Here is a 19,717-nt window from a genome sequence, read left to right as displayed (position 1 = left end):
TTTCGCATCTCATGGAGAGAGCACGTCATTGTTGCTTAGCAAAGACTGACTCCTCATGAGCGCTTCTGCCCGAGCGCTTTGGAAAGAAGGAGAAAGCGGCACGACTAGCGTTTTCCACGTGTTTTTAGGCACTATATATGAATGGCCCCTAAGGCGCCCGCTCACTCAGTACGCGCTGAAGGCTCGTTGCAAAATGTCTAATGCATTTAACAGACCAGAAATAGAAGATCCTCCAATAACCAACAGGTCTGGTGTTTGGGTGCACTTTGGATTCCCTGTCAGCTATAATGGTGTACCGGTGTCTAAATGCTGCGGGGATAGTTTGTTGCATGTATGTTTCTCCTTTTTTTCGTCTTTTCCCAGATACTGACACAATAAGGTGATGTCGGCGTAAATGAGTTGACATGTTTCAAGTATTACCGCTGGTGTTTTTTTTTTTTTTTTTTGTATTCCCGCTGGTGTAGCAGATGCGACATACCATTGTTTTTTTTATCCACCACTCTCTTGCCATCACCATTATAGCTTAAAGGGAATCCAAAGTGCACCCAAACACCAGACCTGTTGGTTATTGGAGGATCTTTTATTTCTGGTCTTTTAAACGCATTGGCTATTTTGCAACAAGCCTTCAGCGCATACTGAGTGAGCGAGCGCCTGACTGAGTAGCCTAACATAAACATATAACTATAAGTTGGTGTTTTTTTTCTTCTTCGGGCATGTCAGGGGCGTTGCCTGTTACGTCGTTTGGGTTATTGGGCTACCTTGTTGAACGCATATCATTATATTTCTCTTTTTTTTTTATATATATATATATATATAATTAATTAGTCCAACGAACCGTTCGGAATATATAATGCGTACCGCCTACCGAACCGAAAGCCTCGTACCGAACGGTTCAATACGAATATATATATATATATATATATATATCGGTCGACCACTAATAATAATTACTTAAAATATGAAACAAAATAAATACCTTACAGGTGTAAAGGTGTACCTTTTAAGAAGTAGCGCCCCAGTTGCAGTTTTCTAATTTTTTGTTTGAGTGTAGTAAAAATCGCAACATAAAAAATATACAATAAATAATCATTTAATAATAATAATAATTGTAATTTAAAGAACAACTATAAAATTCTAATACTAATATTTATCTTAATTTCTTAATAATTAAAAGTATAAAAAAAACTAAAAACTTTTATTTAAATCACCAAACTTAAAGCTTTTGTTGACAACAGCTGGTTTATAAGCACTTCTCATGATAAGTTTTGGAAGATGATCGGCACATGTTGTGTTTCCAAATGCATGTTCTATCTATGCACACAACTCACAGCACACAAATGCATGTGGAGCAGCATTTACTGCAAACAGAGACACTGAATGCAACAGGTCATGAGCTGCTTATGTGTAAAACAATGCACTCCCATGCTTTACTCTGAAATATGCAGTTCATGTTCAACATTAAACTGCATTCTTTGTGCACTAAGACATATCCTGATTTCGGATTTATTTTTGATTAGCCACTGACTTGCATTTTATGAATTACCAAGGACCACAGTTTCAGCTAAAATCGTATTTATTGTTCAAATCAAGAAAAGAAAGTCACCAACATATTGGATGGCCTGAGCGTAATTTAACTTAAAAAGAGTAATTTAACAGCAAATTTTCATTTTTTGGTGAACTATCCCTATTATACATTAGCTCATCTGTTTGAAACTGGCAGACAAATCAAATAGAAAATAGTTTATATCCTTGTAAATATGGATATTTTTGGAAATCATTTTGCTACAGCCGTGTGATGCGTTTTTTAATATGGATACACTTTTTTTAACTACTTTTGGACTGTTGAACAAAAACACCATGCCATTATAAAGCTTGGAAGAGCAATTCGTCTGAAAGCAGATATTCATATACACCTAGGATGCCTTGAGGGTGAGTAAAACCTTTCATTTTTGGGGTGAACTAACCCTTTAATGTAACTTCTGTAGTCGATTTCAAATGGGCAAAGTATCTTCAATATTTTCTTCACACAAAACTGACCTCAGGACACTTTGGATATAATGCTACATTTTAAGACTTTTATAAGTCACACTATACAGAAAAAAACATCTAGGATATTCATCAAAGATCTCGTCCAATGACAATAAATAATGAAATCAATTTTAATTTTTGTTAAAATTATTCCTTTAATTTCCCAACAAACAGTCATATTCGATAATGAAAATGTGGTTCGTCCATACTAATGGCAGCTTTTTGCATGACCAGAAAAACTGGTTTTAATAGAGAGTGAAATCGCCCTTTCCTGAAATAATCAAAATGATAATGTCATCTGTCAGATTTTACATCAGAAACATTTCCACGGCTCTCTCAGGAAGGACCGGGTTTGAAGAAAGAGAGAGAGAGAAAGAAAGAGAGAGATAGAGAGAGAGAGAGGGAAGGAGGAGCGAGTGGTGGGGGTTCGCTCTGATGAGTTTATGGAGTCGTTCTGATGACACGGGCCATCTCGCCGTGCCGGGCACGTACTCAGCAAGGACAGAGGAGAGAAGGTTAAAATCTCTCCTTTCAAGGGCCTCAATCAGGCTCGGAGGAAAACAGTAATCAGTGTCTTTCAGTCCAGGAACCGAACGCAGCGAGGCCCTTTCTCCGCCAGCCAGACCCGAGCAATCAACCTGCCAGGCATTAGCAGCGGAAAGACAATCTGAAAATAAGGGGTGTAATGCACCTGCCAGCAAAAATGCCCATTTGGAAAAAAGCAAGTGATTCTGGTGACCCCACTGAGGGGAGGAGAGAGAGAGAAAGAGAAGGAGAAAAACATTTAACAGAATTCACCCTGATGGCAGATCCCCTTCCCATCACACCTCATCTCAAACCAGCAGCAATTATAGCTTTTGTATCCCTCAAGAAATAAAAGCTTTTTGCGGGGGAGGGCATAAGCAGAGAAAGAAAGAGAGCGGCCGATAATCGGCAGGCTTTGTCAAAGGACAATGTATTAATGCAAGCACCCCATGGGGTCAGAGGTTGTTCGAGAACAAGACTAATGCTCTTTGATGTCCTCTGCAGGTGCACGGAGTACGACGGACGCCCACAGAAAAGGAGACGCAGAGAGACCTCTGAACACTGACTTCCATGTTTGTGCTTGTGAAAGAGGCCCAGGCAAACCTCGGCTCTGTGAATAAAAGTCTGGTACTCCAGAGCAACCCAAAAAAGTGGTTTCGTGATGGGCTTTACAGCTGGAAAACAAAACAAAGAGATGTGTGCAGCTCTCCTCCAGTCGCATCCTCATCCAGAGAGGAAGTTCAGTTGAACAGATCAATAAAGATCAATGTTCAACGGCGCTTCTGAAATTCAAATGCACATTTAGACACTGGATTTGATTGCTTTAATATACCTCTAAAGCATAAGTTGTAGCCACTGCTATTCAGCATATTTTCAATGCCAAAATCCAGTTATTTCAATAGGAGTCCCCAAGATTTGGTGTTCCACGTACAGACAGATTAGTTGGTTTCACGGAATCGTCAGGTTGAGAGTTGCAAGACAGTTGCTTGTTTTAAATGTAACTTTGGTCTTTCCTACATTGCATACATTATGTATTGCCAAAACTTAGCTAATGTGAAATGTACATTTCACAAGCACCTGAACAGATTGAGACAATTTATGCCCCATAGTTTTTTGTGAAGGCATTATAAACAAATACACCTCTAATGCCCAAAAACGCTGTCTTAAGGTGTGGCCGTTAACATCAAGATATTTCAGTTGGAATCCCCAAGGTTTGGTATTCTGCATACAGGCGAAAAACTTCTTTCAGATTTTGCAAGAGGTTCAGTTCTTACAAGAACCAGGAAGTATGACCATATTAGCCCGGTCCTGTTATCGCTGCACTGGCTCCCTATCAAACATCGTATAGATTTAAAAATATTGCTTATTACTTATAAAGCCCTGAATGGTTTACATTATAATCCTCTACGTCCGCTACGTTCTCAAAACTAGAATATCAAAATCAACTGCGGGCGGCAGATCCTTTTCCTAAACTCTGGAATAACCTACCTAACATTGTTCGGGAGGCAGACACACTCTTGCAGTTAAAATCTAGATTAAAGACCCATCTCTTTAACCTGGCATACACATAACATACTAATATGCTTCTAATATCCAAATCTGTTAAAGGATTTTTAGGCTGCATTAATTAGGTAAACCGGAACCGAAAACACTCCACATAACACCCGATGTACTTGCTACATCATTAGAAGAATGGCATCTACGCTAATATTAGTCTGTTTCTCTCTTGTTCCGAGGTCACCGTGGCCACCAGATCCAGTCTGTGTCCAGATCAGAGGGTCACTGCAGTCACCCGGATCCAGTACGTATCCAGACCAGATGGTGGATCAGCACCTAGAAAGGACTTCTACTGCCCTGAAAGACAGCGGAGACCAGGACAACTAGAGCCCCAGATACAGATCCCCTGTAAAGACCTTGTCTCAGAGGAGCACCAGGACAAGACCACAGGAAACAGATGATTCTTCTGCACAATCTGACTTTGCTGCAGCCTGGAATTGAACTACTGGTTTCGTCTGGTCAGAGGAGTACTGGCCCCCAACTGAGCCTGGTTTCTCCCAAGGTTTTTTTCTCCATTCTGTCACCGATGGAGTTTCGGTTCCTTGCCGCTGTCGCCTCTGGCTTGCTTAGTTGGGGTCACTTCATTTACACCGATATCATTGACTTGATTGCAAATAAATTCACAGACACTATTTAACTGAACAGAGATGACATCACTGAATTCAATGATGAACTGCTTTAACTATCATTTTGCATTATTGACACACTGTTTTCCTAATGAATGTTGTTCAGTTGCTTTGACGCAATGTATTTTATTTAAAGCGCTATATAAATAAAGATGACTTGACTTCAGTTGGTCAAATGAAATCAGCCAGCTGACCAACAGATAGTTGGTTATTTTAAATGTGACTTCAGCGTTTCATACATTGCATACATTACATATGTTATGCCTAGGAAATTTTGCCAACAATTGGTAATGTGACTGCACATTTAACAAGCAATTTATCAGATTAAGTAAATTTATGTCCCATTATTTTTAGTGAAGAAATTTACACAAGTTATCAAAATGCGGTCTTAAAGTGTTGTTAAATTTACTATTGTCTGGTTAATGCACACAGTCAAATTCCAGTCAATTGAAGTCTATGAGATCGGGAATTTTGCATACTGTATGGGCAAAATAAATCTCGCAAGACTTCAGAATAAGTATGGCAGACGATATGCAGGAATAAATTGCAATGATCGTGTTTGGAATGATTTTATACATGACACGTTGTATAAACATTCATACTGTTGCCACAAAATCAACAAGCTGATCCTCCATCTCTGCTGTCCACATCAATTTCCCTTTGTGCTGCGCCATGACTTCTTTCGTCTTCCATCATCTCGCTTTCTGATTGGATATCGTTTCATTTCACGTGATAATCTCCAGAGCGTGCAAGCGTTTGTCCTCGGGGTTCCCCACACACATCAGGATTTCTGATCATAAATATTAAACATGTTGAATATTTATGATTCGCGATCAGATTCGTACACTCTTAAGACATTACCTAGTTAGTGTGCCCTAAAAAAGTTCTTTAAAATACAATGAACACAGCGGAGGCTTTTCTACTATCCCTGTAATTATTGTGTGTAATTGACTGATAGCTGATGAATGATGAAATAAATGTGTTTAGGAGATGACGGACAATAGTATTCATTTAGAGATGCTTGGATCTGTGAAGAGCTGGGCTGAGGGTTCCTCACTTTAAGAGAGATGCTCTCCAAACGAGAGGCTTCTTGTGATTAGCATGGGATATTAACCCTGCCACGAGCACAAGGGCGATTAAAACAATCACTTTTAATTCAATTCCACACTCTCACAACCCCTGGTGCTCCAGCAAGCAGAGCTGTGGATCGGGCAGTAATACAAGTGATTCCCATCCGCACATCGCACGTCTTTTTGAATGTTTTCAATGCACACCATAAACCTGATGGAAGAAGCACAAGACAACAGCATCTAGATCTAAAAACCTTCAGACACACGGTCATATCAGGTCAGAATGCCACTTTAAAATATGCAACACAATTCAAGCAATGCACAGCAGCAATTGCACCGTATGAGGTGACTGTATGGTGTGGTTCGGTTTACACACCACTGATGCAAATATGCATCTTGAAAATGTAAGGCAGTCACTTTATTTATTGAATGCATGTGAATGTAACCGTATCCGGCCCTCAGCTGCAGCATTGACACCTGTATGTCCTGCTGCACACACCTCCTGACCTACACAAGCCTCTTCACCACAAACCACTCCATCAGTGAGAAAGAGAGAGAGTGAGGGAGATGGGGAAACCTCCCAATGTCACCCACAGTGATTTGTCATGTGCTGGAGGAGAGCGTGTGAGAGTTGATGAAATGATTATACAGTTGCAGGAATGGAAGGAGATTGTGTGTGTGTGTGTGTGTGTGTGTGTGTGTGTGTGTGTGTGTGTGCGTGTGTGTGTGTGTGTGTGTGTTGAGGAGAGCTTTCGGGCGGTCTGCAGATAAAAGTCAAAATTTTAACATACTGTGGGCTGGGGCGCAGTGACACCGCAGAGAAAAACATATCTCTAGATGTTTTTTCAGCCTTTGACAATGTGTAAATCTATCAATGTGTAAACTATTCTCACTTGAATTAAAAACACTTTTCACTGTAGGAATAGGAGGAATGATATTTAACTGTAATGATACCTAACAATAAAAAGTAATAAACAGCAATGTATAATTTACCGTTTTAAAGTCTAGGGTTGGTAAGATCATTATTATTATATATATATATATTTTTATGTTTTGCAAGTCTCTTAAACATTATCAAAGTCACATTAAAACAGAAACAGTGAAATATTAGTTTGATTTAAAACTTTTTTTTTTTTATGTAATTTATTTCTGTGATGTGCAGCTGTATTTCCAGCATCATTCCTCCAGTCTTCAGTGTCACATGATCTTCAGAAATCAGTCTAATATGATGCTATCATTCTAATCATTTCTGATTATTAATGTAAAATACTACATTAGCACTTAACATCATTAGCATTAGCGATTATTTTTAAATACTGCAAGATGAAATGTGATGTGGGGATGTCAGTGAATATTTGATAGCTGAAATGAATTCATTGAAACTGATTTGTGAACGTGAGTCAGTTACAGTTTTTGTGTTACTCCAATCAAAAGTGAGACTTATAATTACGCAGTTTTAAATGATGATTATTTCTCAATCCTAATGTGGGATGAGTCCACATACTTTTCTGCTTCAAATGGTTTTTTATTAGTTGAATTGCTCATCTTTGGTTTCGTAATCCTGTTTTTCAGTTGTTACAATAAAGAAACATTACTGGAGACTGATTCTCTTGAAAGATCAGGAAGATGAAGAGGAAGTAAGAGAACTGGAAGACATCTCTCTGAACTTTATTTGTGTGATAAAAATCAGTCCAGTGACCACAGTTTAGATCGTAACGTCTTACACACTTCTACTCTTCTACTTCTACTTATTATTTTATTGTTATGGATAATCGCTAACATCACATTCTATAAGACCAAACTGTCCAGTACTGATAAAGTCATGATATCCCTAAAAATAGATTACAACCCTAATTATCTCCTGCACAAACATCAACAGAACAGACATCACAGACACACACACACACACACACACACACACACACACACAAGCTAACATAAACGTCTGCAATCACACAAATCCTGACCTGCCTTTGGACACACACTCTCATATCTCCACTAACCTGATGCTCATTTCCTGTGCCCCTCGCTCCGTCTCTGTAATCGGATGTGTGTGAGAGAGAGAGTGTGTGTTTGTGTGTGTGTGTGTGTGTGAGAGAGAGAGAGAGAGAGAGAGAGTTTAATCTTGGCTTGACGTCTTATGTTTTTCGAGTCTCTGCAATTTTCCCTCTGCTTTCATCTCCATGTTTACTATACTCAGATCATTTCTGAAAAGGGTTACACACTTCTGATCTCTCTCTCTCTCTCTCTCACACACACACACACACACACACACACACACACACACACACACTTCTGAACAGCTCTCAGATCAGATGCACTCACCTGCCTCCTTCTCTGATGATTGACATGTGTCAGTCACGCTCCTTTCTACCCTGACCTGCATCTTCAGCGTTAAAAGAATTGGTTTCTACTAGTCTGGGAGATTTTTTTTTTTTTTTTTGCAATAAGCCAGACCATCTTTGTAAAATTATAACCTTTTGCAAATTAAATTCTATTCATTTCAGGGGAAGTTTCAAACTCATTTGCTATCACTGAAACAGTCACTGGCTGCTCTTCAATATAATTAGCCAATGCTAGTTTTCATGCTTTTGTTGATAAAAGATAATAACTGACATAGTAAATCAATACTGTTTTTGTTTTTTTTCGCTGCTGCTTAAAAAAAAATTACATTTAACAGCATTTTACAGAGAATCAGAAAAAAATAATCTATGAAATTAGGAAAAAGCACATTGCAATGTTTCTTCTGCTCATCAATGCTGCATTTATTTAATAGAAAATACAGAAGAAAACTGTAATATTGTGAAATATCATTGCAATTTAAAATAATTGTTTTCTTTTTTTAATATACTTTAAAATACATTTTATTCCTGTGATCAAAGTTGTGATTTTCAGCAGCATTACTCCAGTCTTCCGTCTCACACATGATCCTTCAGAAATCACTCAGATATGATGATTCATAATCAGTGATTAAAACAGTTTAATATTCTTTTGGAAAAAACAGCATTTATTTGAAATAGAAATATTTTGTAACAATATACACTGTTCAAAAGTTTGGGGCCAGTAAATGTTTTTTATTCAGCAAGGATGTGATAAATTACAAATTGATAGAAAATACTTCTTATTTTTACAGAAGATTTATATTTTAAATAAATCTGTTCTTTTTAACTTTATATTCATCAAATAAAACTGAAAAACGCATCACAGATTCCCCAAAGAATTAAAATAAATAAAATGTATATATAAAAAAAATTATATATATATATATATATATATATATATATATATATATATATATATATATATATATATTAAGCGGCACAACTGTTTTAATCACTGATTATGAATCGATATATTAGACTGATTTCTGAAGATCATGTGACACTGAAGACTGGAGTAATGCTGCTGAAAATACAGCTTTGATCACAGGAATAAATAACATTTTAAAGGAGATTAATATAGAAAACTGTTATTTTAAATTGCAATAATATTTCACAGTTTTTTATTTGTATATTTTTTTATCAAATAAATGTAACTTTCAGGAGAAGAACAATAAAAAAACAATAAAAATCTTACTGAACTTTTTGAGCGGCGGTTTACATGCAGAAATAAAGCAAGCTCCAATATTTGCCATTACAGATACGGTCATGGATATATCATGCATCTGTAACTCTGATCCTACAGCACTTAAAATTCGGGAGATTGTAAGTGTGTGTGTGTGTGTGTGTGTTTCTTTGATTACTCTCCGTAACGTGAAAATAATCTTGTAAATGGTTTCAGTCAGTATTCCTGTATGGGTCTGATGACCACCTACCCTCTTTCTGCTCTGTCACGGTGGGCGTCTGTGTCTCCTTCGTGTAGGACACCACCTCTCTGGGAGGGAAATCCACCTGGGTCACCTTCACCATGGCCAACTTCAGAGGACCCCGCCTGAAAGAGCACACACACACACACACAAATCATACGGAGAAACGATGTTCCTAAAACCATCTAAACGTTTACACATCTTTCTTGAGCAGATAACAAACGGAGGCCACACTCACTTCTGGTAACATGTCTATCAGCTGATCACTAAACACAGTCACAAGTCTTAGAAACACACCGTGATCCAATCAATCACACCACATTCACAGCTGCTCAGAAAAAGGACACATTTGACTAAATTTGTTTCTTATGCTCTTGAAACGTACTCTTTTGTTCTGAAAAGGCTTGTAGCGCCCGATTAGTTTATAGATGCATATAAATTGCGATAAATGAAATTTAAACAAAAACGTAGTGCTGGGCGGTATACCGGTTCATACCGAAAACGGGATAAATTTTCGTTACGATATTAATTTATACTAATTAAAGCCTACTGTGTTTCGCACGCAACACATGGGTTTTTGGCTAGGTTTAAAACACGAAAAATAGCACTTTTAGATAAACAAGGAAAACAATATATATGTTCACTTTTATGGAAGCAGAAAAACAACGTTTATTAAGACCCGTGGGATTGCTTGTGATAAAGATTTAAACGCAAAATGCACGAGACTGTTTCTGTCTGTGGCGTTTTAATTTTACATATTTTAACAAGAAAAGTAGGCTAATTATTGTGTTTAAATGTTTTGCCGCTTGCTTGAGCAGCTTATACAAACCTAGAAGTAAAATGCATGAATAATGCGTTGTTTATATTTATTGAGTTTAAACTAATGTCTATAACTATGAAAGATTGTTACTGTTCTGTGATAAAAGACTCACAATGCTGAAAAAATATAAATATACATTTTTGGTCAAACCGCCCAGCACTACAAAAACCCATAAAAAATTATATCACATTTTTTAAGTTACGGATTTATTAATTTAATTTAATGGATGGTTTTGAAGGAAAAATATCCAGCAGTGCACATGGGATTGGATCTCTTTCAATTCTTCAAAAACACAGAAAGTGCATTAGTTTAACATTTTTTGTCATTATACAATTTCTAAACTTGCATTGCAACTTTTATTCTAAATACTATTATTCTAAAATCAGAGAAATAGTAAAACTAATGAATAAACACTAATTAAGTGTGTCCAAACCTTTAACTGGTATTGTAAACACGCAGGAAACTCACAGAACCAGGTGTAAATGTCCTCTAGAAATCCCTTTAGAAATCTTTCAGACTGATAATATATCTATTCACGTCTGTGTGACTTCTAAAGACATCCAAACCCATATGCTGTGCTGTCTTGCAGTGTACTCGATTCAGCATGAATCACAGCATGAATCCCTTCTCATGATCGACAACAATCACTCATGACTTCGTTCTCTGGCGGTCTGAAAGAGCAGAAGTGAAGGAGAAGGAGCAGAAAGTGTGCAGTACCCCGGCTCAGAGTGAAGCAGAAGAGTGGAGGGGTCACTGTCCCAGTGCAGAGTCCTGTTAGTGTCACAGCCACGAGACACGGTTACACACACACACAGCGAGACAGAGAGGCTGCCGTTATATGGAAGATGTTAAAAACAGTGTTATAGCTCTGAAAAAAGCCTCTTCTGACAGACATGAGACAAACACAACGCAGTCAGAAACAGAAGCAGATGTCCATGTGGTGCTCAGTTTCTAAAGGAAATCATCTGCTCTGATCTTCTCCAGTAGAGGACCAGACATAATCACCTGATCACTGCTGCTTAAGACCACCACACATACTCTAAATCACACCATCACAGATTTCACTTTAACTTTAACTGAACACTAGAAGTGACATGGAAAGCATGCTTAGTCAGTTTTAGGTGTCTGAGACCTCCCTAAAGTGAACCAAGCTCGTAACAACTTGAATACGGTTCATTCGTAACCTTTTTCTCTTTTGGGTCAAACAGGGTGTTAAAAAACAAATAAAAGGATGGCTGGGCTTCATTAGGAATTTGAAGGTATAAACATCTATTTGCAGGTAAAAATAGGAGTGCATCAGCCACGAGGGGGTTTAAGAATTATTTTTTTCTTTTTTAGTTCAAAACACAAATTGCTATAATGTGTTACACACTCTCTATTTATAAAAATGATTCTCAATTTGGCTAATTTTGCGTCTGCTGTCTTCTGTGAAGACTCTAGAGAAGCATGAAACAGCCTTCATCTCTGGAGAGACCCACAGACTGAGAAATAGGTTTCCTTTTCACCATTTCTGATAGAAAAAGAAAAGTGATTTCCACACTTCATTTTTTTTTTTTACATATACTTACTCTCATATAGGACATAAAAACTTCCCCTCGAAAATTGTTAGATGAAAATTCTTTACTTGTTCAAAATGACGAGCCTACCAAAAAATTATTGTTATGGTATATTATTACCAAATATTGTATGCATATTTAATCATTTGAGTGCATAAGCTCAGATCAATGAGGCCCATTACCAATCAGTTCCCTAGAGAAATACAAAACCTGTGCTAACTGATAGAAAACAAGTGCATAAAAAGACTGAATCCAAGATTTGTTGTTGATAATATAGCATCTTCTTTTATCAGCACTACCATTAAAACTGTTCTAGTGAGAAAGGTCCGCTCAACTTTAGTAAACTAATGCTTGAGGGCCGGTGTATAAACTATTCAGACTAGTCTTAAAAAGTTAGTCATCTAATTGTTTTCTTCATTTTACAACATGATTTTGATGTACCATTTTCATGGTAATGCAATGTCTGATTTTTACATGGGTTTCAAAGGATGAATTGTAAGATTTTAACTGATATATCATTTCTGATGATTTCTAAAGTGTGATAAAAAAAAAAAAAGTCAACTAAGAAAACTTTCTGTGACAAAGGTCAGAATTTCTTTCATCTGAAACAGCTCAGATTAGATTTTAGTCTGGGATTAGTTTGAAACCTTGTCTGTGATACCAGGGGTATATCTTTCTCAATCGCTCAAATACTAAAAATAATGATAACAAACAACAAGCGAAAACTGATGAAACAAGGCAATCTCGTTTCAAAGCCAAATGCATTGTTAAAATATTTCCAGTCTTATTTTATGGAGTGGAATATTTATCTACCAAATAAAAGAAAATGTATTTTCAATATAAATAAAAGATGACTGCTGGCATGTATTAAAGCAGCAATGAAAGGCTTACAGATGATGACACTGAACCGCTGTGTGTGGTCATGAGTGCATTACATGAGAGTGTGACTGTGATGAGGGAGATGTGTGTGTGTGCAGCCGGTAACATGACCTGTGTGTGTGTGTGTGTGCAGGAAGTGATGAAGCGCTGCGGATATGAGTGGACACGGAGCCCTGGGGGGCATCTGTGAGTGTGTGTGTGTGTGTGTGTGTGTGTGTTTCTGCTGTAATAAGAGGTTAAACACTCCCTCTACACTGCTCCCACGGGTCTTATTGTGAGTTAAAACTCACTCCTATTCTAGAGGCTTTCTATATTCTTATTGTTTTATTAGTTGGAGCCTAGTGCTTAGCTCAAAAAGTTGAGCCTTTTCTTTATTATTCTGCTGGGACAATAAGAGTTTTAGCACTTCCATCTTCTTGAAGTTAATGGGTTTTGGTCAAATGCCTGAAATAAGGTCTGTGGTTCATAAGAGACTGAGATATTTTTATGTTTTACTCTTTAACATGCAATACACCAGTTACATCTTCCTGTGATTTTTAAAAGCTTTTCCTCGTCTTGAAAAGGCGTTCGGCAGCGAGGTGTTATATGTGACTGCAGAGGATGTCTGGAAAACTCCTCTACGCACAAGACTGAAAGAGTTGTCGAAAGCATAATGGGGATGATGTTAAAAGTCAGTAGACGGTGTAGTTCATTTACGTGAAGATTATTATGATCAACATCCAACATTTATTGGTTGCAGAGCTTATTTTCGTCTCGGCCTACTAGACTGGATTCTGGGATAGCCTTCTCTATAGATGCAATTATGCTTAAGAGTACAGCTTAAAAGTCAGCATCATCATCATCATCATCATCATCATCATGAGTCTGAAACAGCCTTTGCATTAAAAGTGCATCAGTGAAGCTGGAATCACAGAGCGGACAGCTCACTAGGAGTTAGCACAGAGCTAATGTACAATACTGCTTTCTTCTCAGACCTGCCGTATGCACTAAAGAGAGAGAGAGAGAGAGAGAGAGAGAGAGAGAGAGAGAGAGAGAGAGAGAGAGAGAGGGGGGGGGAGAGTACCGTGGGCCGGGGGCACTGTCTCCTGAGTCCTGGCTCCCTGCTTCACTTGGAGAGCCTGCAGATTTGGCCGTGGGAGACATGGGAGTAGGACCTGAAGAAAGAAAGACATAAACATATTTTCATCTACACGCAGCGGCCTCCAAAACATCTGGACAATTCACTCACACTTAATGCATGTGCACTCAAATGTTACTAGAACTTTTCTCTTCACTAACTTCACTTTTCTGACACATTTTGTGTTTCGATGATTATTAGCAGATGTACGCACACTACTGGTCAAAATTTAGAAATAATATATATATTTTGTGTATATATATTCTGATTATAACAACAGTAACATTGAGAAATATTACTTCAATTTCAGACCATTTTTCTATTTTAAAATTGTATTTTTGTGATTCTCCAGTCTTCAGTGTCACATGATCCTTCACAAATCATTCTAATATTCTGATTCACTGCTCATTAATTATTAAAGACATATTTTAAGAATTTAAATAATTCCACATTTGTAACCACTAATGCAACACTAAATAAAACAATTTTTTATCCCATTTTAACAATACTGTTATTTATATGTACAGCATTCAGATGTAAAATATGTCATAAATACTAGACCCCACCATCAAATCTACAGCGGTGCACTTCTGCCCCCTTGTGTTCAATCAGTATAGGACACTACACTGGGTTTCTCCATTGCTCTGTAGCACTCTCAGAGGAACTAGAGCTGTTAAATATCAGCTTCAGATCAGGTCCACATAGCTTATGACTGACTCTGACTGCAAGGGGTCGTCTGGGGGTGTATAAAGGGATCTCATGTTATATCAGCTGTCTGACTGACACTAGAGTGGACGTGGATCATCTTACCCGCAGGAGTGTCTGGTGTGATGCCCATACTCTGCAGAAGAGCGTCAGCCTCCCTGCGCTTTTTCTCCAGGTCAGAATCATCCTGCGGCGGGACGGCCTCCTTCTTCAGCTCAGACTGACACAAACAAGACAAACACTTCACCATTAAAAAAAACTAACTTTCTATTGCTCACAAAGAACGAAAACTAGCAATCTGACTCCGTTTACTTCCTACTGCATTTACTCAGTGCTGACACAAACTAGTGCTAACTGCACGATTGAAACATATAGAGTAAATATAAAAGTTTATCAATTACTGTCTAACTATCAGGACCTTTGCAAATGTCAAATGAGTAAAAGAAATACCTAACCTCATATGAAAAGAATAGAAAACAATCAAAACACAGCTAATATTATATAAGCTTGTATCATAAAAGCTAGCAGGTTAATGGATTATTGTAGAAAAAGAAGAAGAAAATAAAAGCGTAATTTCAGGCTCTTTTGTACTCAGACAGAGCTGAAGTTTCTGGTGGATTGATTACTTAAACATTATTAATATAAGTAAAAAAAGTGGAGTATTGTGTGTTTTCACCTCTTTTTTCTTGCGCTCCTCCTCCTTTCTCTTCTTCTCCTCTCGGATCTGAGCCAGGCGCTGTTTCTTTCGCTCAAGCTCAGCTTTCAGCTCACTTTTATCCGACATTATGCTTCACAAAACACACAGACCAAACTCAAGTTAATGTCAGGAAGACATCTTCATGTAGGTTCTTCCCGTATACATTTTCTCTGTATGTTTTTTTCCATGCTAAACCGTGAAGCTGCTTTGACAATCTGTATTTCGTAAAGTGCTAGAGAAATAAATGTAACTGAACTTGATTAAATGAGAAATATGGGGCTCATACTCAAGGAGAAAAACACTTTAAAAAAAATCAGAAGTCTAAACTGAGCAAAATAAATCTATTTGGTGCAGATGTTATTGATATGGCCAAAAAGTAAGTTGCAATTCTGATGCAATCAATGATCTTAATAACAATATAACAGTACTTTAAGCAAATGATATTCTACATCTCCCTTGTATTAAGATAATCAAATGCTTAGTTTTATAATCTGTAGTTTTTATTATTGGGGCTAAACATATAATGCAATGCAATTCAATAATAACTGAGAGACTAACACATTAACCCTCCAAATATTATTTTTTTCCCAAATGATGTATGCATAATTAATTAAGTGTACCGAAGTTCATCTTAAAATTCACAAACAATATAAAAGTTATTCTCATTTTTACTAATATATAAAATACTAAATACTACAGGTGGATGGCAGGTTAATTAAGGTTGTGTACAACAGGTTTTTCAGCAAAGTTTTGATCGTGTTGATAATTTAGAGGCCTTGTGAATTAGCATATTAAATATGATACAGTAAGTGAGAAGCACCTGTCATAAATAATATATCCCAGCTCTTACAATAAACATTACTCAGCTGATACGCATAATCTGAGTTATTCGTTGCATCTCACTATGACAAAACTTGTGTTAGTGTTGCTCATTTATAACTTGATTTGTATCAAAGCGGCTGCTGAATCATCAAATTATCTACAAAAGAAATCTACAGAACAGATATTTGACTTACATAACCATATCTAGCCAAGGACTGCTTACAGGGCTCTTCTATCAACACCAATTACTGGAGCACACAACCTTGAGCGTCTTACTTCTGATAGTAAAACACATTCAGAGAGGACCATAAACCCCAGGGGGAGAGAGAGCGCCCCTTCACCTGGTCCCAGGACCCCTTCACTGTCGCCCGTCCCAGCCTCTTCAGACAGAGATACAGAAGAGTCCCCCTCGAATCTGTCTGCCGCTACAGACTTGATGAGCACGTCCAAACAAGCACTTGAAGAACTCAGAGGAGACTGATCTCTCACGGAGGAGTCCTGATGCATCACACTACACTCGTGATCTCAGGAGGAGTTTACCGCACAATATCACCTCTGTTAAACTCAACACTTCAGAAACAGACCAGACATGTGTTCTCCTAGAGGCCAGCAGATATATACGGCTGGATCCTTGCTCAGAACTACATTTCTCCTGCTGTGAACAGATATTTTAGTGATTTTAAGTGAATATATATTAGGTTTTTTTCTCCTTGAGTGCACCGAGGTGTCATTCATCTTATTAAATGTGAACTTTCTGGATTTTGAAGATATTTAAATCTGACATCTAACTTCATCTAACATTTAAAACGTGTCTCTTTGTGAAAAGTTTGCTTAAAAGTGTGGTTGGTATTTCTTTATTAATTTAAATAATGACACTACATTGGCGTTTGTCACTGGCCGACACTACAGTGGGTTCAAACATGTTAAGTGTGATCTAAACCTGTACAATCATGAAGTGTAAATATAATATTACATCTACCCAAAAGAATACGGTTTATGTTTCTGCTGGGAAAGACTCTGATTGCACTTGTGTGTATCTGTCCTTTAAATGAAGGATCACATTTGCATGTTCACGGTTTTCTGACGTTGGTTACTGATCACACTAGATATTTAGATAACAACATATTCCATCTTTTTTTAGCAACTCTTTCATTTTGATGGTTTTTATTTTTAAAATGGTTTATTTTAGTTTTACATTTTCATGATTGAATTACATTTTCATTGAACTCACAAACCCCTGCAGTTCATTTACCAACTCCTGTTTGACAAATAGAACGTATTTTCTTATTCTTTTTAAATTTTTTTATCAAGTTTGTACGAGTTATGTCAAGTCATCTAAAAGTAATCCAAAAGTAGTCTGATTACATTAGCTTACCTAAAATGTGTAATTTAATGGATTGTTTTACTGTACTTCACTCAAAGACAACTGATCAAAGACCGTTTGAGATATTTAGTTTAATTTTCTATTTTCTTATAATTTTTTATGCAATTGTGTGTGTTAATAAAAAACTCTAACACTCCGTGCTTTATTCTATTTTTATTTATTATATTATTTAAATCCCATTACAAAATGTGTACTGTGTTAACCTAACTGAGACTTGTTATAGCACTTATATATCATTGCTCTTTTTGTTGCTTTTGATTGCTTCCACTGTCCTAATCTGTAAGTCGCTTTGGATAAAAGCGTCTGCTAAATGAATAAATGTAAAATGTAATTTAATATTTAAGTGTAACAGTCTGTATGATGTTAGCCTACAAGTGCAATGAGAATCTTTCTTTTATTGTGCCAAAATAAAGATTTAATCAGAATCTGATTGGCTCCAAAACAGACTTAGAAATATTTCTGCAGATTCTGAGGGCATTTTCAGAAGAATAAACAAAATACAGACACAGAGGCATCTTTCAGCAGCTCATGGGATCATCATCAGATGCTATGCATCACACACACACACACATACACAGTGGTAACACACAGCACAAACACTCAGTCCAATCCTCTATTTCTGGTCTGTGTGTATAACTAAACGTTACTTCGCTCTTCTCTGTCTATAAGAGCAGATCAGCTGAAAACAGTCACTGTAGAGCTCCTCAAATCGGATTTAACGACCTTTATCTGAATGAGATTAACTTTTGCCCTCTCACGGCAAAACACACAGCAGAACTGTGTTTATACACACACACACACACACACACACACACACACACACACACATATATATATATATATATAAACAGAAGAGTGTGATGTGTGTCATTGCTATCTGGTGAGTTCACGCATTAGCAGCTCAGTAGAAACCTACTGCTGGACTCCACCAACACATAAAGAGTGACAGACTGACGGATGAACAGATGACTCGTGTCATGAACACACGACTGGAATGTTTTCTGTAATGTGAAAGCGTGTTGTGAACAGACCTGAGGGTGTTTGCTGCCTGCGGAAAGCGCTGCTTTTGTTGCTCTGCTCAGTTTCCGGGTGCGCGGATGCAGAGGCGCGTCTGACGGGTGCCGAGGAGGACCAAACAACCCAATGTCAAAAACGCGATTTTGTTTTCTCTCAAATAAATCAAATACGTAAGGTTGATGATAAAGTTCATAAAATTACACAGATATTGTTTCTGTAAACTTTATGTTTTAGTTTTATCCTCTCGATTATTATAGCTTCCCTGTGAACATCTTTGCTGTTTCAGTCTCAGCAATGCTACAGCAAAGGACAAGGACAATATCTTATATTATTCATTTCCATATTATGCATTATAGCCAATGCAGTGTTGTATCTTTAGTGACTTAAGACTATTCTTGCATATTTAGTTCACCCCAACATGGGCCAGTATTTACACATTTTCACTTAGAGTAAGTTCTGCTGCTTGACTTCACGGAGTAAGGATCATTATGAAATTAATATTAACTCAAAGTGTTTCTAAAATTAAAACGCATTTTTGCCCCATTTGTGTTGTTTTACTACTTACACAATTATTAAAACTATAAAACATTGTTATTTACAATACACAGCATGGTTTTTAAACATATCTTGAGGAGGGACTTTGCTGTTGTTATTGATTCTTTGTGGATGTCTATCAGAAGTTAAGTTTGGGCCACAAAAGCACACATGTGCTGTAATGTTATGTTGTGGCCGTTGAAACCTATGATCAGCTTTAGAAAGCTTTAGAAAGTAATTAGTATCCTTAGAGTGACTTTCCAATTAGTGCATTAAATACAGACACTGTAGAAAGGAGGTATATTCTGTAAATACATAAATGTTTCTTTGTCCTCTTTGCTACAGCTGCTGTAGTATCCTGATTTTTGTGATTATCCATTGTGCACATATAACAAATGCACTGCTGCTCAGTATGACAGTAGATTTCCAGTTGTTTATTATGTGTTGGACAGATTTTCTCCTGAAGTCGTCCAGTGGCATCTATTAGATTGTGTCTCTTACCTTTAAAGAAACTCTCATGTTGTTTGTGGTGATTTTGACAGTAAGAGTTCAGGCACACCAGACAGGACTTGACA

At 37.2% G+C, this 19,717-nt stretch overlaps 1 protein-coding gene across 1 annotated transcript in view; it reads right to left on the bottom strand.

The window, feature by feature from the left end:
* LOC127965254 (dynein, cytoplasmic 1, intermediate chain 2a-like) overlaps window positions 1-18,728 on the bottom strand; it is a 31,139-nt gene extending 12,411 nt beyond the window's left edge. The window contains exons 1-5 of the mRNA XM_052565952.1: window positions 18,623-18,728; window positions 15,365-15,476; window positions 14,794-14,908; window positions 13,930-14,020; window positions 9,621-9,736 (exon numbers count right to left, since the gene is read on the bottom strand). Coding sequence (XP_052421912.1) covers window positions 9,621-9,736; window positions 13,930-14,020; window positions 14,794-14,908; window positions 15,365-15,472 — 430 coding nt within the window. The 5' untranslated portion in view covers window positions 15,473-15,476; window positions 18,623-18,728. The remainder of the gene's footprint in view (window positions 1-9,620; window positions 9,737-13,929; window positions 14,021-14,793; window positions 14,909-15,364; window positions 15,477-18,622) is intronic.
* Between the last annotated feature and the right edge of the window lie 989 nt (window positions 18,729-19,717).

The sequence above is a fragment of the Carassius gibelio genome, chromosome B9 (assembly GCF_023724105.1).
Source record: "Carassius gibelio isolate Cgi1373 ecotype wild population from Czech Republic chromosome B9, carGib1.2-hapl.c, whole genome shotgun sequence".
Taxonomy (NCBI): Eukaryota; Metazoa; Chordata; class Actinopteri; order Cypriniformes; family Cyprinidae; genus Carassius; species Carassius gibelio.
This window is presented reverse-complemented; position numbering and strand designations above follow the sequence as displayed.